Consider the following 26959-nt stretch of genomic DNA (forward strand, 5'->3'; position numbering starts at 1 on the left):
TTTTGGTCTTATGCCACCGAGTGGCCCATGCTGGCCAGTGAACCCAGAGATCTGGCAGTCTCTGACTCCCCATTGCTAGAATTATAAGCATGTACTATCATGCCCTGCTTTGTTATTTTCATTTTATGTTATTGTTATTATTATTATTGGAGGTGGGCAGTTATGTCAGAGGACAACTCTATTGGGTTGTACCTTTCCGTGGATTCTGGGGATCAAAGTCAGGCTGTGAGCGTTGAACAGCAAGCACCTGCTAAACCATCTTTCCACACCTGACTCCCCCCCACCACACACACCTTTTTTTCTTTCATGTGGCTTTTGAGGATTGAACTAATTAGGGTAAATACCCTTGCAAAATAACCACTTTCCCAACTGGGCCATCACCCCAGCCCCAAGAACAAGGACTTGACACGAGCCTCTTCAGAAAGAGACAGACAGACAGACGAGAGACAGAAAGACAAAAAAAGACAGTGAGGCAGAGACAGAACACAAGAATTCCCTGAAAGGGAGGGGTGCCCCTGTTCTGGTGCCAAGAGCTGCAGTGTGCACTGTGGGATTTAAACCCATTAGCTGTCTTACAAGCCCCGGCTCCTTAGGAGCCTGCTAGCGCTCTCTTGTCCCTAGCAGGGTAGGTGAGGCACTCACTGGTGCGTGATGTGGGTGAGGGCCAAGGGCTTTGGGGCAGAAACAGAAGCATTGAGATGTGAGCATTGAGCCCAAGCCCTCAAACCTGAAGAACTGCACCTTCCAAGTGACCCTGGGCCTGCTGAGTGCTTGTACAGCTCAGCATCCTAGAAGCAAGAATCCACAATACTTCTATGTTTTCTGGAAATCTGACCTGAGAGTATGTCTGCACACAAGTGTGCAGGAGCCCATGGAGGCCAGAAGGGGGCAGCAGATCCCCTGGATCTGGAATTACAGATGGTTGTGAGTTGCCTTGTGGGTTCTGGGTTAAAACAGCTGTGTTCTCAACCACTGAGCCTTCTCCCCCCAGTCCTGGATGCTTCTCTGTGAAGCCTTCCACGGTCCCTAGATGTGAGCAAGTCTCAGAAACGTTACTGGCTGGTGCTGCTCCAGTCACAGTTTCAGAGAAACTAAGGAACTCGAGCCGCGATGGTGACCGTGTGTGGAGCACCTGAGAGTGGGTGAGCACCTGAGTGTGAACACCACCGCTTCTCTCGCTTATGGATGAGACTGGGAGAGGAAGTGACCAGATAAAAGTGAGGCTGTTTGTGACAGATACATGGTCTCATATTTCTCCAGAATTTGGCTTCAGAGACTAAAAAGGAAAAAAAAAACACCTTGTTTGAACAGAAGGAGTTTCTCTTCCTTCAATCCATGCCAGCTTAAAGCATACTCCACCCTTCCTTTCCGTCCTCTGCTCTCCAAAGTGGCTAGATAGAAGGTGACAGACCAGAGCTCCCTGGCCCGAATACCTGCACACGGAGGCCATGTGACTTCTCTATCAGAGACTTGCTCTCCTGAGGCTTCTGGGATCCAGCCAGGCACCATGAAGACCTGGTGTGAGAGATTGCATCCCTGCACCCAGGGTGTCCTGTTTTTGGCTGTGTTGACCTCGCTCTTCATTCTGCCCTCCTTCATTAAGGAGCCCAGCACAAAGCCTTCCAGGTAAGAAGGGGCCAATCCTGCAAGTCCCAGAAAGACTAGCCTGTAGGGAGGCCTGGGGACCTCCGAGCTTCCTATGGGTCCACATGGTGTGTTAAGGTCAGGAAGGAAGGCCAGTGTCAGAACTTGGAAGAGACGGAAGTGGAGATGGTGGTGATGACCAAGGTGCCCGGCATACCAGGAGGGTTGTAGGAGAAAGCAGGCAGGAGCTAGGGACTCAGGGACTGCATCTGAAGATGGCACACACAGCAGGAGGCAAGATGCCCCCAGGGCTGGTGAGTTACAGGGCAGCTGGAGAAGGCTTGCTCTCAATGCCATTCTCCTTGACTCGAAGCAAAGACTTAGCCTGTGTATTTCCTGTGTCTCAGAGGCATTCTCATCCTGAAAAGGGAGTCAGTAGAGTTTAAGACCTCCTATTGGTGGGAGTGAGGGGGAAACCGTCAAATCTGAGCCCCAAGGGGGTCCTCCACAAGAACTTCTAGAACATTTAGCACATCTCCCGAAGTGAGATCCTCTTGTCAGGCTCAGTGGAAAAAAAAAAACAAAAAAAAAAAAAAACAAAACTCTTTTGGTTTTACTACTCAACACTTGCAAACAATACGTTCATTCTCTCATAGAGACAGGGGAAAAGTACACAGAAGTTGGGTTAGGGATATGGCTCCGTGGGTGGAGTGCTCGCCCAGCCTAATCAAAGCCCCTGTCTGATTCCCTGTATTAAACCAGGATAGTGGCACATCCTAGCACTCGGGAGGCAGAGGCAGCAGGATTGGGAGTTCCAGCTCTGCTACACAGCAAGTCCAAGGCCATCCTGAGCTACAGGGGACCTGGTTAAAGAAAAAAGAAAGTACAGAGAAGTGATCAGGAAGCGAGGGTCTCCCTGACTGTATTACTGCTCAATACCTGGGTGTGTCCAGTGCTCCCAATATCGCAGTGACCCCTCTCAGTGTGTATGTGCACAGGCTGTTCTACACCCCTCCGGTTTCCCACTCCTCGGGGTGAGGACGACAGGCAGCTAAGGTGAATCACTGGACAGTTCACTGCCCTGCCAGGCACAGAGCTGGGCTACATCCAGGCATTTCTGTCCTCTGACCTGAGCTTGATCCCTGCAGGTGGTGTAGCTGAGGATGGTTTTGAACTTCTGATCCTCCTGCCTCTACCTCCCGAGTGCTGGGATTACAGGTGTGAGTCACCATGTTGGCTTAGGAACACTTTTTACCTGGATGAGATTTGTCTCTTTCCTTCATGGTCATTAGATTGTGCCCCACAAAAATGCAAAACATCTTCTACGTCTCCTGAAAATGTCTCCATACTTTTGTTTACTGCAAGGGTTCATCTAGAAGATATCTATTTTTTTCTTGTGGTATGAAAATGTGTTTGCATTATTTATTTATTTATTATTGTCACTTGACCACTCAGTTCTCAAGTACGTATTTTGTCAATGACAATAGCTGTCAGCGTGTCAAAGATCATCCCTAGAAGAACATGGGAAGGGGAGGGAGGTGGAGGACTCCAAGGCTGCTAGCGAGAAGCGTCTGGTAGGAGTGGGTTGCAGGAGAATCCCTCCAGGGCCCCGTACCCAGCCAACACCACTGGCTCCCGAGTTCACCTGTATGGTAATTAGACTGATGAACACATCTGTTCTAAAGGTTTTTGAAGACTGAATCTCAGTGCAGTTGTTGATTGTGTAGCACACTGAGGAGACAACAGAACTACTCCATCCTGCCCTGGGTCTCCATGGCCCAGGCAGCTGTGGAGCAGGAGCTTAGCACTTCCTGTATCAGGGGTCAAGGCATGGAACACCCACTCCCAGAAAGGTGTCTGTGGACAGTGATGTTGCTGGGAGCTGTGGGAGACGGGAGCCTGGAAAAGACCCTCTGAGGGGTCCCCTGAGCAGAGGGTTTTCCCCACAGAAACCACAGTTACTGACTGTTGAGCCCATGTCAGCAAGGGCTGGGCAGCCGCCAAGCTGGCTGCACCTCAGGACAAGCAGGGACAGCTCTTCCCAAGCCAGGTTGTGGAGTATAATACCCAAAGAGGCTCTGAGAAGGAGAAAGGGCTGAGGGAGGGGTGTGGCTCAATGGTAGAGCAGTTGCCCAGCATCTGAGGTCCTGGGTTTGATTCTCAGCCCTGAAAACAGAAGGAAGGGAGGGGATAGGTAGTGATAGACAGACAGATAGCCTGATAGACAGACAGACAGATAGATAGACAGATAGATAGATCTAATGCAGACAAACACACAGTGTCTCACTATATAACCTAAGTTAGACTCAAACTCATTGATTCCCCTGCCTCAGCCTTCCCAGTGCTGCAATTATAGGCATGTGCTACCACTCAGAACTATGAGCCGGGCAGTGGTGGTTCATGGCTTTAAATCCAGCACTAGGGCTGGAGAGATGGCTCAGTGGTTAAGAGTATTGCCTGCTCTTCCAAAGGTCCTAAGTTCAATTCCCAGCAACCACAAGGTGGCTCACAACCATCTGTAATAAGGTCTGGTGCCCTCTTCTGGCCTGCAGACATACTCACAGACAGAATATTGTATACATAATAAATAAATAAATAAATAAATAAATAAATAAATAAATAAATAAATAAATAAATCCAGCACTAGGGAGACAGAGGCAGGCAGATCTCTGTGAGCTTGTGACCAGCCTGGTCTATAAAGAGAGTTCCAGGACAGCTAGGGTTGTTACGTGGAGAAACCCTGTCTCAAACAAACAAACAAACCCAACTAGAATGAGTCTTAAAATCCCCTAAAGTGACTATAACATGAAGCATGTTCAATAAACTGTATGTAATCAATCAAGTCCCAAATGATTGACAGAGCGAACAATTGCCATGGAGAGAGGTCTCTGGAAGAGAGAGAGTCTATAAAGTCTCTGTTAAAGGCTCTAAAGACAGTATACAGTTTGGTTGAGTAACCAGCAAATGGTCTCCAGCAAATGGTCTTTAGGGTAAGGAGGAGTCTACCGAGAATGGGGCTAACCTAGAATAATCTATAGAGACTAGGGCTAACCTAGAATAATCTACAGAGACTGGGGCTAACCTAGAAGAATTTACAGAGACTGGGGCTAACCTAGAATAATCTACAGAGACTGGGGCTAACCTAGAATAATCTACAGAGACTGGGGCTAACGTAGAATAATCTACAGAGACTGGGGCTAACCTAGAATAATCTACAGAGAATGGGGCTAACCTAGAAAACCTACAGAGAATGGGGCTAACCTAGAACAACCCATCAGCCTTGCTGAATGGGGAAGTAGCATCCCCGACATGAAGGGCTTGTCTGGAAAGCAGGGGAGCCCTAGAGAAGGGTGGGGCCAGAGGACAGTGGCAAAGGGCCTTCAGAGCAGAAAGGCTGCCTCATGAGAGCAGGGGTTTGGACCCATCCAGTGTGATAATCAAGGGTAGCTGGGCAGAGGGATTGCCTACATAGTTAATTCTGTCAGGAATGCAAGTAGGATTTAGTCGCTGAAGCCCAGGGAAGATCCCAGAAGAAAGAAGCTAACTTCAAGAGAGATTTTGAAAGAGTGGTGGGAGGGAGGTGGGGGTGCAAAAGTGACCCCAAGCCTTACAGCTTGGAGGAGCCACAGTGTTGCAGGGGCCGACGGATGGAAGCAGCAAAGTCAGGAAAAGACAGCTAGCAATGGCAAGCGATGGGGAACATGCTTATGACCCCAAGCACTGGGGAGGGGGTGCTGCAGCTGGAGGATCCCGAGTTGGAGGCCAGCCATCGCCAAACACAATCCTGTACCAAAAAAGAAAAAAAAAATGAGGGACTGGGGAGAACAGTCAGTGAGGTGCTTGCCACACGAGTGTGAACTTCTGGGTTTGATTCCCAGAACTCATGTAAACTCCAGGTGTGGTGGTGGCCACTGAGTCCCAGTGCCGTGGGCATGGAGACTGGTGGACCCCTGGGGATCGACGGCCAGCCAGCCCAGCCTGCTTAGCAAGCTTCCAGCCAGAGACTCTGTCTCAAATAGCAAAGTAGAGGTTTCTAAAGAAGACACCAGAGGCTGACCTCAGCTGTCCACGTCCACGCACGTACATGTGCACATGAACCAACACACAAAAGTAACTTAATGAAGTTCACACTGGTGACGGGGAGCCGTGGAAGCTTTCTTTACCTTGCTTTATGGGGGTCATTGTGAAGAGGACAACGCCCTCACTTATGACACGTGAATCCAGACCTAGAGCCCCTCTATCAACTGTGCCCCGGGGAGCCTTCGATGTGTGCCTTTGATCTTTACAACTGTACGAGATTGTTGTTTGCACATCTTTTCAAAGAAGATTAATTTGAGATCCATAAAAGTCAAGGCTCGCCCCACCCATCCTGGAGACCGCAAAACATAAGTGATTTGGGCTCTGGGTGCCATTCTTACCCCGACCCCTTCTGGTGAGTTCTCGAGAGATATAGAGTTTAATAGAGGTGAGTAAGACACAAACCTGGAAGTGTGAAATATTTGTGTGGTGCTGCTACTAGCGCTGAAGTCATGCTGGATGGTTGTTACAGAGGAAAGTGGGCAAGTTCCAGCAAGTGTGGGCAGTGGCAGAGCATCGTGGGGAGAACAGGGTTCGTGTGGTTCCCAGAGACCACTTCAGCAAGTGGGGACATTGCAACCCAAGGATGTGACAAAGTCAGAGTCCACTCGGGAACGGGAGACTAACTAGAGTCTGAGTGAACCTGAACCCAAGACCAATGGGACTTTTTAGATGTTTTCTGTTTGAGTGTAGTCATATGCATGGGGCCGCAGAGATGGCTCAGTGGTTAACAGCACCGGCTGCTCTTCCAGAGAGGACCCAGGTTCGATTCCCAGCACCCACATAGTGGCTCACAACCACCTGTAATTCCATGGGCATCTAGAGCAATGCCCTCCCCTGGCTTCCTCAGACACCACACACACACATGGTGCACATACATGCAGGAAAAACACCCATACATATAAAATACTAAAATTAAAAACAAAAGAAACAGACTAGGCGGTGGTGGCGCACGCCTTTACTCCCAGCTCTTGGGAGGCAGAGGCAGGCAGATCTCTGTGAATTCGAGGCCAGCCTGGTCTACAAGAGCTAGTTCCAGGACAGGTTCCAAAGCTACAGAGAAACCCTGTCTCAAAAAACCAAAAACCAAAACCAACAAAACAAAACAAAACAAAACAAAACAAAAAACGTAACTATTTTTCCTAAAGAATTATTTTTATTATTTTTAACTACATGTATGTTTGTGGGTCTCTGTGTACACATGAGTGAAGGTGCCCACAGAGGAGTGGGATCCCCTGGAACTAAAGTTATAGGTGGTTGTGAGTCACCTAACATAGGTGTTGGGAAACTCAAACTTGGGTCCTCTCGAAAAGCGCTATGTGCCCTGAACTCCTGAGCAATTTATCTAGCCAAGAAATAGATAGATTTTCTCTAATCCTCTGATTTCTGGGCTTGAACTCCTAATCCAGGAAGCTGCAGAATTTATTCCCAGAGGGCCTCACTTCTCAGGGCCATCCCAGACTCCAGGAACAGGCAGCCAATTTTTAATAATTTATGTATCTTTATTTATGTGCATTGGTGTTTTGCTTACATATGTGTCTGTGTGAGGGTGTCAGATCCTCTGGAACTGGAGTTACAGATGGATGTAGGTGCTGGGAATTGAACCCAGGTCCTCTGGAAAAGTAGTCAGTGCTCTTAAACACTGAGCCATCTCTCCCATCCCAACAGGCAACCAATTTCTGAGCCACTGGTTGGGCTGCTATGGAGACCACCATTGTCCCTGTCCCATGGCCTTTTCAGACCACCTAGCTTAGGTGGGAGATCCTCTGACACTCTGTGGTCCTGTCTTCCTTGGATCAGCATGTAGCCATTTCCCCTCAGGGTCTTCTTAGGCCCGTGGAACCCACCTGTGATCTCAGCATAGTGGAGGCTGGGGATCCCCAGAGGAAGCTAACTAGAAGCTGTGTTCATAGGGATGGGTTGAAGTGAGGAACCGCCTTGACATATATGGTGGAGAACCACCGAGGAAGGTATCCTATGTCAACCTCTGGCCTCCACATACATAACACACGTGTGCAGTTACCGCAAAGAAAAGACAAGTTAATGAATCGAATGCCTTTCGTTTCCTGCCTCATTCATGAAGGCAGGAAACAAAGTCCTTGTGGGAGGTGTGTTATGAGGCATTAAAAAAATGCTGTGTAGGGATTGAGTGTGCTGTGGTGCTCATGTGGAGGTCAGAGGTCAACTGGCAGGACTCGGCCCTCTCCTATCATGTGGGTCCCAGGGATCAAACTCGGGTTGTCAGTCTTGGTGGGAAGTGCTTTTGCCAGCTTGTCACCCCAAGTTAGTAGTTTAAGGTGCAATGGCTTCAATGTATTGTATGTTTGTTTTAAATAGGATCTGAACCCAGCCCAGGATGACCTGGAGCTCATTATGTAGCCCAGGCTAGCCTAGAACTCCTCATCATCCTGATTTAGCTTCCCACCCGCTGATGCCTGGAATGGTCAAGGTGTTAAGATCCTGAAGAAATGGGGCTTCAGGGGGTTGTGACTTGGTCACAGCCTTGGTCAGGGCTGGGTTGAAGCAGGCAGGGCAGGGTTGAGCCAGGCTCGGGAGGGCTTTCTCTGTTTAGTGTGCACCACTGTCTGCTTACAAAGAGTTTTCTCAGATTCAAGATCAACCAGTTAAACAAGCTGAAAATAGCTATGGGTAGGAGACAATGTGACTGCAGTTAGGATCAGCGCCTGGGTCCCGGCAGCCCTAACAAGCCACCACCCACCTGTTCTCAATAGACTAATAAAAAGATAAGTAATAATGAGCCTGGCGTCGTGGCGCACGCCTTTAATCCCGGCACTCGGGAGGCAGAGGCAGGTGGATCTGTGAGTTCGAGTCTAGCCTGGACTACAGAGTGAGTTCCAGGACAGCTAGAACAACATAGTGAGACCTGATCAACAAACAAACAAACAAACAAGCAAACTGAAACAAAACAAAAAAGTAATAGTGAAAAGCAGAGAAAGATTCATTCAGTGTGGCCACCTTGGGACAGGAGACAAAGGTCCGGGGATTCCCGAGTCCATCTTCACGGCAAGGTGTGGGTGCATAGATCGGAGGGGATATCAGACGTTTTCCTCAATCTTTCCTTACTTGGTTGTTTGAGACGGGGTCTCTGCTGAGCCTAGAGCTTGTCAGCTGGGTTCTACCGAATGGAGCCCGTGAGCATTTTCTCTCTAAGGCCAGCCAGTGTGTGTTTCCCAAGGAAGAAAGCCCTTGATTAAGCAATGAGGGCAACCATGCTACCCGGAGTCCTCTGGTCTCTGCCCCTCAGGACAAGCTCTGCGGAGGTGCTCAGAGCTGAACTTGGGTCTTCTTGTTTAAGCAGCAAGCATGTTCCTAACAGAGCCATCTCCCTTGCTCTGATATATTTATTTTAGAGTTCAATATCTTGTATCTTCACTCCCACGTAGATAGTAATTGCATAATTAAATTGGTTTTTGCCTGGGGATTGTCTGCAAGCACTTTGCTCTGTCCCTCTGAGTTAGAGGCGTTGTAGAAAAGTGCTTCCCTCAAGTCCACCCGGCCCATGTCCCAGGTCAGGCCCCCTGGAGTCTGAACCTACAGAGCTACCATCATCTGAAGATTTCTCCAACCCTTGTTGAACTCTGTACATGAGAATAATGGAACACCTGTGTACATACCCACATAGACACACCTAGTCATTACAGGTAGATTTAATTATAGAGAACTTAGTGAAACTGGATTATATAGTTTTGTCTCTACCTAGGTCATTGCTTCGGCTTCCTGTAAAACTTAAACAAGTCATCAGGTAACCGGAGCATCTACAGACAGAACGTCCCTCAGAGTCACGGAGCCACCCTTGCCTCGAGATAGATCCCAAAGAGGGGTTCTTTTTCTCTCCACACAGCCGTCCACGCTGTGCACTGTGACCTGCTTCATGCAGCAGGTCCACTGCCTTCAGTTAGGGACGTAGCTCAGCTGGTAGGGTGCTTGCCTGGCATGCACGAAGCCATGTTTCCCAGCACTGCACAAACTGGTCATAGTGAGGCATTCCTGTATCCCCAGCACCTGGGAGGTGGAGACGGGAGGGTCTGAAGTTCAAAGTCATCCTTGGTGACACAGTGATTTTGAGGGCAGCCTGGGCCATGTGATAACTGTCTTAATGTTTTAAAAATACATGTGTGTATATGTATATATGTAAACACATACACATGTATGTATCTGTATAAATATGCACGCTAGCAAGACTCATCAGTTCAGAGTGAGTACTGGAGGCTGGAGATGACTCATGGTTAAGAGCACTGGCTGCTCTTTCAAGGCTCTGAGTTCAATTCCCAGCACCCACGTGGTGGCTCACAACCATCTGTAATGGGATCGGATGCCCTCTTCTAGTATTCAGGCATACATGGAGGCAGAACACTCATACCAAAAAAAAAAAAAAAACACATACACACACCCACTCACAGACATAACATCATTTCAAAATAAAAATAGCTGGGTGGTGATGAGGTACACCTTTAATTCCAGCACTCACAAAGCAGGCAAATCTATGAGGCAAAGGCCGGTCTACAGAGCAAGTTCCACGTTGGCCAGAACTACCTTACATAGAGAAACCCTACCTCGAAATACAAAAAAAAAAAAAAAAAAAAAAAAAAAAAAAAAAAAAAAAAGGAAAAAGGAAAAGAAAAAAGAATACACAAATACACACAGAGAAATGCATTTTCTGTATCAGGCCAGTGTGTGTTTGTTTGTGTGTTCCAAGGAAGAAGGCCCCTGGTTAAAGAGTCAAGGACTCCACTCCTCTGCAGCATCTGCTTAGAAACCTTAAGTTAGGTCTTTATTCAGTTTCAAGGTCAGAACAGACAGTGCCCTTTCTGGAAGATTAGAACAGGTCTCTGTTTTTTTTTCCTAGTTTAGGAAGGCAAGAGATACAATGTAGCCAAAACGTTGGCCCCAGCTGAGCAAGGCAGAATAGTGAGGAAAGGTTAGCAGAGGTTCTCGCCCACTTCACAGGCTGCGTTTATTCCGCATGGCAGGATTCACCTCGTCTTTACCCCTAACAGCAATGATCTCTGACTGTCCAGCCCTGACATCCGACTTTATTCAAATCTGCAGCCTATGTACGTGTATCAGTGTACCCCACACAGAACAGACACTTCGTGAACAGTCATTGAGTGATATCTTTCTTATGTCCTCTGTGACAATACCACGAAAATGTCTCTTATAGCTAAGAGACTGGAACTTTTTCCAGAACTCACAGTCTGAGTTAATCGTACACCTTGAGATCACATAAGACTGGCTATTCTATTGTGTACTCAGCCTGTTTAACCTGCCTTTTATGTTACAATATAACAAGTATGTAACAGTCTAACAAACTTGCTTGCCTTGAATTTCCCATATAACCAACTTTTACAACCTGAGCTACTGCATAGCTATAACCCTAAATTGAAATTATGTACTCCTTGGTGTTCCTGACTCGGAGAACAATGCTTGCATATCATTTCCTGAAGGCAATAAAAATAGAGATTGGAAGCAATCTTATAAAATGTTGAGCACAACATTTGGATATTGCTTGATAAACAATGGTATTTGTAATACCGGAAGATGGGTCTGTTGGAGCCAATGACTTAATCCCTTATAAAACTCTGTTGAAGATTTCTGCAGAGCATCCCATTCCTTCCCGGTGTGATGCTCTCTGTGCTGTTCAATAAAGACAGAGCAAAGCCCTTTGTACACATGCAGTCACTCACTGACAGACTCAGAACTAGGGACAGACTCACAAGACAGCCTTCAGGCAGGCACAGATTCAGGCTCGAGAAACAAATGGCCTAGGACAGAAGACACAAGGAGAGTGAAGTAGAGAACCCAAGTCTTGGTTAAATTATACCAAGAAGGGCTTTGGTTTCTTTCCTTAGTGGGACATCAGTGCCTTACTGGTCACTTAGAGTATATTATTCATGCCTTCAAACTGACCACTCCTCTGTATGTAGTTCAAATTCTTTTGTTCAAATTCATTTTATTGCTGAACTTAGTGGCACAGCCTGTAATCCCAGCCCTTGTATACACCTTTATTTTTATTACAGCATATATATATATATATATATATATATATATATATATATATATATATATATTTGGTTTTTCGAGACAGAGTTTCTGTGCATACCCCTGGTTGGCCTGGAATTCACTGTGCTGGCCTTGAACTCACAGAGATCCACCTGCCTCTGCCTCCCAAGTGCTGGGAATAAAGGTGTGTGACACCATCGCCCAGCTATTTTAAATTCTTTATGTGTATGGCGGTTTTGCCTGTATGTGTGTAAGTACACCATATGCATGTCTGGTGCCTGTGGAAGTCAGAAGGAGTTGGATGCCCCGAAACTATTACATGTGGTTGTATGGCACCACGTGAGTGCTGGAACTGAGTCCAAATTCTCTGTGAGAGCAGCACTTGCTCTTAACTGCTGAGTCAGCTAGCTTGCTTTTATTTATCTATTTTCAGACAGGACTTTTCTACATAGCCTTGTACACCCTGGGACTCACTGTCTAGACCAGACTAGCTGGGAATTCACAGGGATCCCCCTGCCTCAGCCTCCTGAGTGCTGGGATTAAAATTGTGCACCGCCACCCTTGGTCATTTTTCTTCTTTGTTTTGGGAGAAGGGGCACACAGACATGTCAACTGTGTGGAGGTCGGAGGACAGCTTGAGGGAGTTGATTCTCCCCTTCCACTCGGTGGGTGCTGGAGATCCAGCTCAGATCCCCAGTCTTGACAGTCAGTGCCTTCACCTGCCGAGCCTCTGCACATAGCTGGCGCATAATGACAGGAGGCTTTGCTCGGGTGGCAAAAGCAGTGGTCTCAGACAGGTGAGACGAGCCAGGAATCAGACAGGTTAGGAATCTTCCGATCACATGAGCAGGGGAGGGAGGAGCTTCAGATCCTTCAGATCTGTGGGTCTGTCCATTTCATGCTCTTTTATTGTCTTCACGCAGTCTCAGTAAGCCTCTCACATACAGCTGAGAAAAAGAACAGTAGGAGCAGACAGGGATTGAGAGACATCTACCCAAAATGAACAGGAGGCCTTGACGGGAGGGGCAAATGAACAGGAACTGAGACCTGGGACTCCACCTGGGTCATGACCAGACTACCTAGAGAGGGACTCCTTCCCCACACTCCCAGGAATCCCCTCCAAATCCTGGATAACACAGTTGCCTAGACATCTAGTCAGGGAAACACAAGGCAACTTATAGAAGGAAACATTTAATTGGGGCGGCCTTACAGCTCCAGAGGCTTAGTCCATCATCATCATCATGGCAGGGAGTGTGGCGACAGGCAGACAGATAGATGGGGGCTGAGAGCTGTACATTCTGATCTATAGGCAGAGAGAGAGAAACACTGGGCCTGGCCTAGGGCTTTTGAAACTTCAAAGCCCACCTATAGCACAGGTAATAAAAGCCCAGAGAGAGATGATGGGATTTAACCTGAAGACCTAACTTAGTCAGTACAGCATGAGATTCTTAAACTCAGGGCCGTGGGTTGGGGCCCCATGTTTGGCATCACCCACACCCATTGGCACACCTCCTCCAACAAGGCCATACATCCTAATCTTTCCCAAACAGTTCCACTAACTGGAACCCAAGCATTCAAACAAGCCTATGGGGTCCATTCTCATTCAAACAATCACAGATGTCTTTCAAGGGACTTACATAAATGTTGAAAAACAGGGCCTGGGGAGAAGGCTCAGGTGGTAAAGTGACTGCCATGGTAATGGCGAATCAATCCTATACCAGTTAGGTTTTAAAGGAGTATTTATTTTGGGGGGTAAAACTTACATACACACAAACCATCAGGAAAGGAGCCTAGTCGCTGGAGCAGGAGTCGGAACCAAGCGCTGGAACCAAGAGTCCGAGCCGAGCTTGCTGCTCTTCTTTTAAAGAGAAATGTACCACGCCCCAGTGGGCTGGTATTTCAGCAACTCTTGGCTGACGGAGCGGAAGGCGCTCCTGCAGCACTGTGGGCTCGTGTTTCAGCGACTATTGGCTGAAGCAGCGGAAGGTACTCCTGCAGCACCTCCCCCTTTTTGTTTAAGTAAGAGAGTTCTAAGCCTACTACGAAATTATATACAGTAAGTACAAACCTACAAAATTATTTACAATAAGTACAAATATCCTATTCTAACTGGCTTAAGTCTTGTATAATAAACTTGGCCAAGTCATGAGAGGAAAGTAGCTACATTTATCTAATCTTCAACCCCATAGAAGATCTGAGAAGGGAAATAATGTTACCTGAGTAATTAGGAAGTGCAATCAAAGAACTTCCAAATCATGCAACAAATCACAGAGACAACTGGCTACCTGGGCAATCACCAAAGACCTGTTTGCAGCGTTGAAGCAATCAACTTTGACTAAGGCCTAGAATAACGGACAGATTATTTTTAACAGGCAAGAGATTTTTCAAAACCATCTTACCCTGTCATGGCAAGATTTAACAGTTCTGTTTATCCATTTCCGGATTTTATTCATTTCTGGATTTTAACAGGCAAGAGATTTTTTTCAAAACCATCTTACCCTGTCTTGGTAAGATTTAACAGTTCTGCTTATCCATTTCCGGATACCATGTATTTGTCAGTAGTTGAGGTATGGTCAGTTCCTTGCCCAGAGGTCGGTTTTGTCAAGAAGACAAGCTCCAAGTGGAGTGTCTTTGGTGCTCAACAATCTCTTGGGAATAGGTCGGTGTTGCCAGGAGTGATTGTGTCTCACTACACAGAACTCTAAGATTAAATTAAATGCCATTTTCTACAGCTCTTCAAAGAGGTTGAAGACTATTTATACAGAATATAATCTCTATGTATCTAAAGAACCTGATTAGTCTAACCATAAATATGACAGACATAGATGACTATTAATCTACAATTCTTAACACATATCTAACTTAAAGACTAAGAGAATAAACAACTGTGCAATAAATGAGGACAATGACCTCCAAATGTAAACAATAAATATCAATACATAAAAAATGTTTTAAACAGGTAGAAGCATGCATACATACAATATTCAATATAATTTAACTTTGTATCCATATACAAAAATCTATGCCGATGTAATTATCTATAAACAATAACTCACAAATACCATTATTATCTATCCAATTTTCTCTCTTTTTTTTTCAAAAAGATCCCTGAGCTTATAAAATTCCTTTCCCAACTCTCAACCGTATACTAATTATGATCAATCCCTAAATATTGTTCTTAAACTTGAGGATAAACTTTGCTGAGAGAGGGGACATTGTCCTCTAGAATTACTTCCAGCTGTCATGGGGGTGAGGTTCTTTCTGGAGGATCCTATGAAAATAAAATGATGGTTAAATTTCAAGATCAATGTCTTTTAAAATTGCAAACAGTCTCTGAGTATTTTGTGGAGGTCTGGCCAGAATGTTGTACAAGATGTGCACCATTTCAGCTAACCAAGTTGGAATCATCTGTGCAGCTGATACCAGAAACAGGACTTGTAGTAGCACTATCAGTATCATGACATTATATCAACTGAGTGGAGTTGTTGTTATGGGGGTCCCATCTTCTTCCTGGAAACTTCAAATGTTAGTGCAGGAAAAACTCATTGTTCATTATGGAAAACTTAAACATTAATTATATAGACATATACAAACATATATTCAATGAAAGGTATGATAGACATATTCAATGAAAAGTATGATAGATATGAAGAAAAGCAAAGATGTTTTCTAAACTCATATTTCTTTCTGTCTCATATCATGGCTCTTGACATAAGACAGAAACTCCAGAAACTCTGGGTTTTTCTCTTAACAACAGGCTTGGAATTAGAAAGGGTCTGAGCCAAGAGTCCAACTCCAAAACCAGCTCTATAAATTCAGAAATATGATTTAGTATATTCCAGAGCTTCATACTCACAGAACCTATTCAGTTTTCTTGATAATCCATATTGGGTAGTTATTTTTCCATCTGTCAGTATTCAAACATCCAGGGTCCCTTGAATTTTTCAAAGACGAATGTTTACCTGTGGAGATAAGAACAGAACCCTGCCCCCATTCTAAGTTTTTCTTACCACCTGTATGGTTATCATCATTGTAGATGCTGTCATTTCTCCTTTCCAAGAGGTTTCTTCTCTTCAAATCTAACCTTTTTTAAATTTGATGGTATCCACAATTTTTCTTCTTCTGTGGAAACAAGAGCAAAACCCCTTCCCCAACATAGCACATCTCCTGGCTTCCATTGAGAGGTCAGCACATCCTTGATATAAACCGGTTTATTTAGTTCCGCAGACTTTTCCATTATCCAATGTCTTTCTGCTGCTGTTGTTCCCTTCTCATTAGCGCTAAGAAAATTCAAGGTTAATAAGGCATTATGTAATCTATTTCTGGGGGCATTTTCCACCCCTTTCTGTTTATTTAACATATCCTTTATAGTTCGATTTGATCTTTCTATGACTGCTTGACCTGTAGGATTGTATGGTATACCTGTAACATGCTTAATATTATAATAAGCAAAAAACCGTTTCATTTTCCTAGAGACATAAGCTGGACCATTATCTATTTTTATTTGTGCAAGTATACCCATAATGGCCATAACTTCTAATAAATGTGTGATTACTGAGTCAGCTTTTTCTGAGCTTAAAGCAGTTGCCCACTGAAAACCTGAGTAAGTGTCAATGGTGTGATGTACATATTTTAATTTTCCAAATTCTGCAAAGTGGAAGACATCCATCTGCCAGATTTCATTCCTTTGAGTACTCTTCGGGTTAGTCCCTGCAGGTAGTGGTGTTTGGTTATATAAAGAGCAAGTAGGGCATCTCTTTACAATCTCCTTAGCTTGTTGCCAGGTAATGGAAAACTCTTTCTTTAAATCTTTGCTATTGACGTGATTTTTTTTATGAAATTCTGAGGCCTGCAACACGCTTCCAATCAATAATTGATCAATGTCTGCATTACCTTGTGCTAGAGGACCTGGAAGATCCATATGGGACCAGATGTGTGTTATGTACATCGGACAAAGCCTATTCCTGATTATGTCTTGTACCTGGATAAACAATGAAGTCAACTCTGTATCATTTGGTATAAATTCAGCAGTTTCAATATGCAAGATAACTCTTTCTGCATATTGTGAATCTGTAACAATATTAAGAGGTTCTTTAAAATTCCTTAGCACCATAAGAATGGCATATAATTCTGCCTTCTGGACAAAAGTATAAGGGTTTTGTTCCACCTTACTCAATTCATCTGATTTGTAACCAGCCTTCCCTGATTTATTAGCATCAGTATAAAATGTACGGGCTCCAGTTATTGGAGCATCACGTACAATTCGAGGAAGAATCCAAGAAGTTCTCTTTATAAGGTTAAGTCTACCGCTTTTTGGGTATTTGCTATTAATTTCTCCCAAAAAATTAGCACAAGCCCTTTGCCATGGTTCATTGTCTTTCCATAACTTTTTTATTTCATCAGTAGTGAAAGGCACTGTAATTTCTGCTGGGTCTATACCTGCTAGTTGACAAAGTCTCAGTTTACCTTTTATAATTAATTCAGAGACCTTTTCTACATAAGTTTTCAATTTTTTACTTGGTTTGTGTGGTAAAAAGATCCATTCTAAAATAGTATCTTCCCTCTGCATTAAAATTCCCATAGGAGAAATTCTGGAAGGCAATATGACTAGAATGCAACTAAGATTTGGATCCACCCTATCCACATGTGCCTCCTGTAATTTTTCCTCAACTATCGTCAGTTCCTTTTCTGCTTCAGCTGTTAATTCTCTGGGACTATTCAAATCTTTGTCACCATCTAAGGTTTTGTTTAAATGCATGATTAGATCAGGTGTTATCCCAACAGCCGGTCATAGACTGGAAATGTCTCCTAACAATCTCTGAAAATCATTAAGAGTCTGTAACTGGTCTCTCCTAATTTGTGCCTTTTGTGTCCTAATTTTCTGTAAACCTATTCTGTAACCTAGGTAATTAACAGAATCTCCTCTTTGAATCTTTTCAGGAGCAATTTGTAATCCCCATTTAGGCAAAATTATCTTTACTTCCTCAAACATTCTTTCTAAAGTATCTATGTTTGAATCAGATAGCAAAATGTCATCCATGTAATGGTATATTATAGATTTAGGGAATTGCTTACGTATTATTTCCAATGGCTGAATTACAAAGTATTGACACAGGCTGGGGCTATTGAACATTCCCTGTGGGAGGACAGTCCACTGGTATCTCCTAGTAGGCTGGGAGTTATTATGTGTAGGCACTGTGAAGGCAAATTTTTCTCTATCCTTTTATTGTAATGGTATGGTAAAGAAGCAATCCTTCAAGTCAATAGCTATAAGAGGCCATCCTTTGGGTAACAGAGAAGGCAGAGGAAGTCCAGACTGTAGAGGGTCCATAGGTTGAATTACCTTGTTGACAGTCCTTAGATCTGTCACCATTCTCCATTTGCCAGATTTCTTTTTTACAACAAACACAGGAGAATTCCAAGGGCTAGTGGACTCCTCAATATGTCGAGCATCTAATTGCTCCTGTACCAATTGTTCTAAAGCCTGCAATTTATCTTCAGCGAAAGGCCATTGTTTAACCCATATTGGCTTTTCAGTTAGCCATTTTAAAGGTAGGGCTGTAGGTACCTCTAAAGGTTTGTTAGTTGTTTTATGTTCTTGTACAGCCTGAGTGGCTGGTGACCTTTGTGCATAGTACTTTATTACATCCTTTCCAGAATCATGACTTCCTGAGACTGCAGGAATGTTAATCTGGGTATTCCATTGTTGTAGCAGGTCACGGCCCCATAAATTTATTGCAATATCAACTACATATGGCCTTAACTTTCCTCTTTGACCCTCTGGCCCAATACAGTGAACCCATCTCGTGCTTTGTTTAACTCGAGATACGGTTCCAATTCCTAGTAATTGAACATCTGCCTCTTGAAGAGGCCAATTTGGATGCCAAGATTCTGGAGTGATGATACTCATATCTGCTCCTGTGTCTATCAAGCCAACAATCACAATTCCATTTATATGTACTCTCATCTTTGGTCTCTGATCATTTATAGAAGTTTGCCAAAATACACGTTTCTTATTTCCTAATTGAATTTCCTCCAAATTTGCATCATTTAGAGCCTTAGGATCTTGTACAGAAGCTTCTAGAGTTTTTAATTTTCCTGGTGTGACATGTCCTCCACGGTTGCTGGGAATGACTGAGCCACTTTTTTTTAAAATATTTATTTATTTATCTATTTATTATGTATACAATGTTCTGTCTGTGTGTATGCCTGCAGGCCAGAAGAGGGCACCAGACCCCATTACAGATGGTTGTGAGCCACCATGTGGTTGCTGGGAATTGAACTCAGGACCTTTGGAAGAACAGGCAATGCTCTTAACCTCTGAGCCATCTCTCCAGCCCGACTGAGCCACTTTTGGCTTGGTGGCCTGCGAGAGGCCCCTCGGGGAGTTTCCCGATGGTATTGGGTTGCCTTGTCCGTCTGTTGTTGATCTGCATTCATTCGTCCAATGTCTTCCTTTACCACACTTCCTACATATACCTGAAGGCCGAGTTTTCCTATTCCTGCCATTCCCAGATGAAGTGTTATTCCTAGAAATACCTTGCCTGCAATCTCTTTTTAGATGTCCAAATTTACCACAATTAAAACATTTGGCAGGTTGATGTCCCCTCATCACTATGGAAATCGCTTCTTCTACCCAAGATTTGTCATCATAATTAAAGGTCTGAAAATTCATGGTATGCTGGATCCATTCATCCGTAGGTGCTGATCTAGACCTTAAAGGCCCAATTTTCTTTTTGCAGTCTAAGTTTGCATTTTCAAAAGCCAGTGATTCAAGAATTAGTCGTCTAGCTTCTGGGTCTGTTATTCCTGTGTTCAGAGCCTTAATTAATCTTTGCAAAAAGTCAGTATAGGGTTCTCCCTGTCCCTGCCTAACCCTAGTATATGACTCTACCTTTCTTCCTGGCTCTGGTAATCTACCCCAGGCATTTAAAGCTGCCTTGTGGCATAGAGACAATACTTCATCATCATAAAGAGCTTGGACCTGTGGATCAGCATAGGCTCCTACGCCAAGAATTTGATCCTGTGAAACCTCCACACCTTTTGTTCTTCCTTGCTGTTCCATATGTTTGGATTCTTCCTTGAAACAAACTCCAAACATCAAGACAGGTCCATCTTCGAGGACCACTGAAGCTAACTGTGAGAAACCATGGGGGATAGCCCTGACATTAGAAGCCCAAGTCCTTATCATTTCCTTAACAAATGTAGAGTGCAAGCCATAATTAACAACGGTTTGCTTAATTTCCTTTAGGTCATTCATACATACTGGCATCCATCTAGATTCTTTGGCTTCCTTTGAGCCTTTAGAAGTTGATGCTTTGTCAGAATAAATTACAGGGTATGTCGCTAAAACCCTGGGTAAGCCAGTTCTAACAGGTGGTAGTGGCATTGTATCCTGCCCTTGTGTCTTCTCACCCGGATCATCAGTTCCAATAATTTTTTCAATCATTTCAAATCTTTGTATCATCGTCTCTCTTAAATCCTGAATCTCCTGACCTGTATGTGTTTCTAGTGATTTCACTAAGGTATCAATTTTTTGGTCCCCATTCTGCACTTGTGATTCCAAGGTCTTAATGGTTCCTTTTAAAGATAATATCTCCTCCTTGAACTGCCCCTGGATATCATGTAAATTGCCATCCTGGAGGTATATTCTGTCTGTTACCTTATCAAAACTCTGTGATAACTTTTCAAAGTCAAATTCAACAGCTTGGATCCTTTCAGGTAATTTCCTAGTACCCTTAGATAAGGAGTCAATTTTGCCTATCATAGTATTAATCCTATCAATTAATGCCACATATTTCCACAATGTTATAACATTAAGAAGGAAACTAAAACCTAATAACCAATAAATTGAGGTACCTCCATAGGCATATAGGCCACTTGTGATTTCCCCCAAAGTGTCAGCAAAAGCTCCAGCTAGAGTCCCATTAAAAAAGAAACCTGTCATTTTACCTGTCAGCCACCAGATGGGGATGTCTCCGAGTAGCGACTGGAACCACAGTAGGCCTCTCGACAAGCCCTGTTTTAAAATCTACTCTGTTATTTATTTAAAAACTGGGAAAAATGAGTCAATTGAGAGGTCAGATGTACACAGAGAGAAAATCCAGAGGCCAGGAACAGAGCACAAAAGGTCAGAGAGCTTCTAGTGGCCAATAAACAAGGCAGCCTGGCCTACCCCGGCTGGGCTCTCCTGCCCTGCCGCTCTGTTCAACCCGATGCAGAGGGTCGTGACACAGCCACTGCGCTGTTGCTAAAGAGGCCTAGTGCTTTGGGCCCCGTGTCCCTGTGCTGGGATTAAGGGTCAAGATGCTTGCAGCGCTCCCAATCAGTTATGGCGGATGGCGGGGGATCAAACAGCTTGCTGGAACATCAAAGGGAGCTTGTGCTGTGAGCTCTTTGACTCACATTGCAAGGAAAAATTTAAAAATCCGTGCAGAACAGAGCAAAATAGGCCAGCAGAGACTGTCCAAACCTGTGTATCCTGGGAGGCGTAGAGGTTATGGCTGAGGGAGGGCTCGTGCCAAGCCGAGCTGGCCAAGCCGAGCTGGTGGCAGGTAGCCAAGGCAGAGGCCTGCAGCTGAGCCAGGGGATGGGGGGTGTGGGGTGGTTCTTAAACCAAACGCTGGGTGCCAGATAATGGCGAATCAATCCCACACCAGTTAGGTTTTAAAGGGGTATTTCTTTTGAGGCGTAAAACTTACATACACACAAACCGTCAGGAAAGGAGCCTAGTTGCTGGAGCAGGAGCAGGAACCAAGAGAGCGAGCCGAGGCTTGCCGCTCTTCTTTTAAAGAGAAATATACCACGCCCCTGTGGGCTGGTATTTCAGCAGCTATTGGCTGAAGGAGCAGAAGGTACTCCCGCAGCACCACGGAAAAATGAAGCCCGGCATTTTGATCCTAGCACCCACAGGAGGGCAATCCCAGAGAATTCCTGAGGTTTGGTTAGCCCCCCAATCCAGCAGAGTCAGAGGGCATCAGTTTCAGTGAGAAACTCTGTCTCAAAAGCTGAGGTGGAGATAATAAAGGAAGACAGCGCTGGCTACATGCACATGCACGGCTGTCCTCACTGCTGTTCTTTTGTGTTATTAACCTGGGTACTGAGGAGTCAAACTCAGGCACTCACGCTCACACTCACAAGAGGAAGTAAGCCCTCTTCCTCACTGAACCATCTCCCTGCCTGCTAGTGATGTTTCTGGCCTGTTTGTATAACACCCAATCTTCATCAAGAGTTGTCTGTGTCCAGGTTTCAATTTAAAGAGAAGAACAAGGAAGAAAAGTCTCAGGAGATGCTTCAAAAGGCCACACTCCACAGCCGCAGCATGGAAAAGCCACTGAGAGCTCCAGACAAGGAGATGACCTCTGTCAGGACAGGAGCTCTGGGCCTGAAGAATCAAGGCAGTGTGGCGGCCAGAGGAGAGGAGGAGGAGAAGAGGAAGGATCAGAGCAAGATGGAGCCTGCGGCAAAGACTCCTGTTCCAGAAAGTAGGGGCAAGATATTGACAACTACAAGGGCAGTGTTGACAAAGCAGAGGAAGAGGCCAAGGGCCACAGCAGCTGTTCCAGCCAAGGAGAAGGCTGCCCAGGTCAACCCACCCCTGGCCTCTTTCCCACGCCCCACCACCAAAAAACGTCAAAGGCTGAAGGCCTCTGACTTCAAGTCTGAGCCTCGGTGGGATTTTGAGGAAGAATACAGTTTGGATGTGGGGGGCCTGCAGATGGTGAGTTGGGACCTCCTCACTTCCTCAACCTCCACACCCCACCCTGTCCCAATCAGCCCCTTCCTCTAGGCTCAGCTTTCAATCTTACCTTGGCCCCCCTGAGCTCAGCCCAGCACTGCTATTGGCCCAGCACTGCTGTTGGACCATCCCATCTTCCTGTGACAGCCAATCAGATAGGAGGAGGCAGGTCCATACACAGTCTGGACCATTCAGCAGGGTGTGGGTGGGAAGGGTCTGTTTGCCTTGGAAGCCTTGAAGAAGGCCTGGGGCAGATCAGCAATCTGTGGGGAGAGAGTGTGGCCAGTTCTGGAGTGTGGGACAAGAATCCTTATTCTATGGTCATGGGATTAACGGACAAGAAGACAGCCCCGTGCCCAGCTGCTGTCCCCTACCCCCAGGAACATTGCTGTCCCTGGAAAGCTGAGTCTAGAACATTCTTCACTCTCCTCCAGGCTCAAGAAAAACTGCGGGCACTCAACCCCATGTCGCCTCCCTAACCTTTCTCACCCCTGCCCAGGAGGGCAATATGGAAAATCTGTTTGTGAATATACACAGAACAGGATCATTGTCCCAACAGTATAGTGGGCATACCTCGTGTGTCCTCAGACTTGCCAAGGTGTAGCTGGCTAGGGACTGGGCGGGACTGTTTTTGAGGGCCCATACTTGGAGAGTTAGGCAGCCAGACACGGGGTTCAGCGTGAAAGAGGGAGGATGAGTAGGAGCTTTCGAACTGTAATGCCCAGTCCAGCCTATAACTGATGGTGCCCAGCCCATCCTCTGGCTGATGGTGCCCACTCAGCATCTGGCTGATGAATTTTCTTGTCCCTCCCTTGCGTGACACATCCTCCCGCACATAGACCTGCCCCGACTCTGTGAAGATCAGGGCCTCCAAGTCACCGTGGCTAAAGAATATCTTTCTGCCCAACCTCACTCTCTTCCTGGACGGTGCCCACTTCACCCAGAGCGAGTGGGACCGTCTAGAGCACTTTGCACCGCCCTTTGGCTTCATGGAGCTCAACCAGTCCTGTGAGTCCTCCCTTCAGGGCAGAGGGTGGCCGGCTTCCTGTCCGGGCTCTGCTTCCTTCAGGGACTCTGAATGGAGCCCTGCTCTGTTCCAGTGGTCCAGAAGGTGGTGACCCGCTTCCCTCCCGTACCCCAGCAGCAGCTGCTCCTGGCCAGCCTCCCCTCGGGGAGCTCCAGGTGTATCACCTGTGCTGTGGTGGGCAACGGGGGCATCCTGAACGATTCGCACGTGGGCCAGGAGATAGACAGCCATGACTATGTTTTCCGGTATGTTCTCCACCTCCAGCCTCGTGCCTGTCCATAGGGACTATTATGGGAGAGCAGACAAGTGTCCCAATGCTTTTATTTAGAAAGCGGAGTGTGTCTCCAACTCCTGCCCCCCCCCCCCGCCCTATCCTCTCTCACCCACCTCCACAATTTTCTCCCCTCCATCCCTGCCATCCACTTTGGTCTTTCCATATAGACTGAGTGGAGCCGTTATAAAAGGCTATGAACAGGATGTGGGGACCCGGACGTCCTTCTATGGCTTCACTGCCTTCTCCCTGGTCCAGTCAATCCTCACACTGGGCAGTCGGGGCTTCCAGCATGTGCCTCTGGGACAGGTGAGAAGAGGGGGAATGGGCGTGGCCACACAGCCTCTGGGAAAGGTGAGAAGAGAGGAATGGGCGTGGCCACACAGCCTCTGGTTAAGGTGAGAAGAGGGGGAATGGGCGTGGCCACACAGCCTCTGCAGGAGGGAGTGACAGAGAGGTGAATGCCTTGTGTGTGGATGGAATCTGGGTCGCCATAGGAGGACAAGTCAGTGGGAACGGTCACTCAGGCCACAGCATAGCCAGGGGACAGTCTGGAACCGAGCGGGGTCACGCCCAGCCCACGGTCCCCAGCACAGCACTGCTGAACCACTTGCTGTCCTTGGTCTTCAGGACGTCCGGTATCTACACTTCCTGGAGGGCACTCGAGACTACGAGTGGCTAGAAGCCATGTTTTTGAACCAGACCATGGCCAAAACCAAACTTCACTGGTTCAGGTACCGCTTCCCTTCCTGACCCAAAGCCCAGGCCAGACTGAGAAGTCACTGGCCGACTTCAAAAGACTTAGACAGGTGGGGCTGTCTCTGTGCCACCTGGAGATGGGGTAGAGGTCACACCATGACCCCGTCCTGGCCCCCAACAGGCCGGGTAAGAGAACAGGTCCTGAGTGATCCTTCCCTGACTCCAGGCACAGGCCCCAGGAAGCTTTCCGGGACGCCTTGGACATGGACAGGTACCTCTTGCTGCACCCAGACTTTATCCGTTACATGAAGAACAGGTGAGGGCTGAAAACCCACGGAGGGGCTGTGCCCTCTCGGCCTCGCTGTCTCCTGACAGTGGGCATCTGCGTATTTTGAGCAGGTTTCTGAGGTCAAAGACCCTAAACACTGCCCACTGGAGAATATACCGCCCCACCACTGGTGCCCTCTTGCTGCTGACAGCCCTCCATCTCTGTGACCAGGTAAGGTTGTGGAGCTCAGCTCAGGGGGTGGCTGAAAACCTCCAATGGGAATGTGGAGTGGGATGGGCATGCATGTGTCTCCGGGGAACCTGCATGCAGACCCCTGGGGACAGAACCAGGATAAAGGAGAAAGGGGCTTCCTATGACAGAAGCCCCAGGACACAGCCAGGGCAGTTCCAGCTCCTCCCCCATCTCTATGCAGGTGAGTGCCTATGGCTTCATCACCCAGGGCCATGAGCGCTTCTCTGACCACTACTACGATAAGACGTGGCAACGCCTGATCTTTTACATAAACCATGACTTCCAGTTAGAGAAAACAGTATGGAAACAGCTTCATGATGAAGGCATCATCCGGCTGTACCAGCGTCCAGAGAACCCGAAAGAGAAGAACTGACCAGTTCGTCTTCAGGACTCTCCTGATCATGCACACCATAGGGTGGCAGGGCTCCTCCGGTGTCCCCACCCATCTCCCAAGACTCAAACAGGCTCCAAGCCCTTGGAGAGTCCCAAGGAACAGCTGTGAGGAGCCAGAGGATTGGGAGCCCTCTGGGAATTCATTACTAGCTCAAACCACACACATAGACACCAACAATGCATTTCATGTTACCTTACTTTTCATACTCTGTCTTCAGTACTCTGGGATCTAAAATGACACTAAAGAAAACAAACAAAAAAACAAGCAAACACCCCACCAACAGCAAAACCTTTTAGATGTAATGCCCAGTAGGGTACCAAAGAGCCTGGGAGTGGCTTAGATAGTGCAGTAGCGACTCCAGCCGACAGGGGGCGGCAGAGGAGCGCCAGAGCGCTCATTGCCTCCCCTTGTGGAGAGAAGAGGAGTCACATGACAAGTGTGAGTCCGGGGAAATTTGGGATGGATAGAGCCCCATGGCCTGCTTTGGAGTAATGTCTCTGGGCAGTGTTTCTGCAGAGTGGAGCCGGTCCATCGCTCCAAAGCATAATCGGGTGCAGGGCTGAGCAGGACGAAGTGGCCTAGGGCAATGCAAGCGTCGAGGGCAGCCCGAGATGCAGCTGGGCAGGGCACAGGGCATTGCCCTTAGGTGACCTCCAAGGAGGATGCCTGAAGGGTGCATTTGTCCGGGGTCGACCCTTTCCCTGTGTTCTGTTCTGAGCAGCTCTCGGACCAGCAGGTGGTGTTGGGAGAGGGTGCTGCGGGGACCACCACCGCTGCTTTTCAGGTCTGCAGAGCGACAGTTGCTGCCCCTGCTGCCCTGTCACTACAGTTCTGCGGGGGTGGTCTCCACATTCACTGAACAGGAGAGAAAGCAACACAGGTGCAGGAAAGTCCTTTGCCCAAGTTGGTCCCAAGTCCAAGTCGGCCCCAGGTCAACTCAGCCTAGCTTAGGTTCATTTTGTGGCTTCACCCTGCCTGCATCGTACAGTTAACCCCTCTGGAGGAGCAGAGAGGATTGGGGTTCCAGCTTGCCCAGGAGGCACAACGTCTAGGTCCCAATCCAACAAGAGAAAATGAAATTGAAGTAGTAATAATAATAACCAGGGCTACAGAGAAAGCTCAGGGGTTAAGAGCGCACACTGCTCTTCCAGAGGACCTGACTTTGGATCCCAGCACCCAGTTAGGCATCCACAGCTGCCTGGAACTCCAAACCCAGGGGATTCGCTGCCTCTTTCTGCGCTTTGTGGCACCTGCACTCACGTGTACATTCCTACACAAGGACACACGTGGACACACAATTAAAAAGATAAACCTTGTGGGGCTGGAGAGATGGCTCAGTGGTTTAGAGCACTTGACTACTCTTCCAGAGGTCCTGAGTTCAATTCCCAGCAGCCACATGGTGGCTCACAACCCTCTGTAATTGGATCATATTCTTTCTTCTGGTGTATACATAAAGTACATGAATAAATAAATTTAAAAAAATAAACCTTGGGCTGGAGAGATGGCTCGGAGGTTAAGAGGAATGGCTGCTCTTCCAGAGGTCCTGAGTTCAATTCCCAGAAAACATATGAGGTTCACAGCTATCTACAATGAGATCTGGCACCCTCTTCTGGTGTACAGGCATACAC

General features: G+C 46.6%; 1 protein-coding gene across 4 annotated transcripts; it reads left to right on the plus strand.

Annotated features, from left to right (window-relative positions):
* The first annotated feature begins 1354 nt into the window (after nt 1-1354).
* LOC148120743 (alpha-N-acetylgalactosaminide alpha-2,6-sialyltransferase 1-like) lies at nt 1355-26817 on the plus strand. Of its 4 annotated transcripts, none has more exons than XM_087909738.1 (9): nt 1355-1626; nt 21928-22402; nt 23260-23428; nt 23521-23692; nt 23889-24027; nt 24349-24452; nt 24644-24733; nt 24817-24916; nt 25224-26817. In XM_087909738.1, exons 1-9 carry the CDS (start codon nt 1508-1510, stop codon nt 25308-25310), a joined length of 1455 nt encoding a protein of 484 aa, XP_087765864.1. In that variant the 5' UTR covers nt 1355-1507; the 3' UTR covers nt 25311-26817. The 4 variants fall into 4 exon arrangements, with proteins under 4 accessions (XP_087765864.1, XP_087765862.1, XP_087765863.1 ...); XM_087909736.1 differs by having other exon boundaries at nt 24644-24688; nt 25119-26817; XM_087909735.1 differs by having other exon boundaries at nt 1358-1626; nt 25119-26817.
* The last annotated feature ends 142 nt before the right edge of the window (nt 26818-26959 follow it).

The sequence above is a fragment of the Myodes glareolus genome, chromosome 9 (genome assembly GCF_982192425.1).
Source record: "Myodes glareolus chromosome 9, mMyoGla1.1, whole genome shotgun sequence".
In the NCBI taxonomy this organism is placed as follows: Eukaryota; Metazoa; Chordata; class Mammalia; order Rodentia; family Cricetidae; genus Myodes; species Myodes glareolus.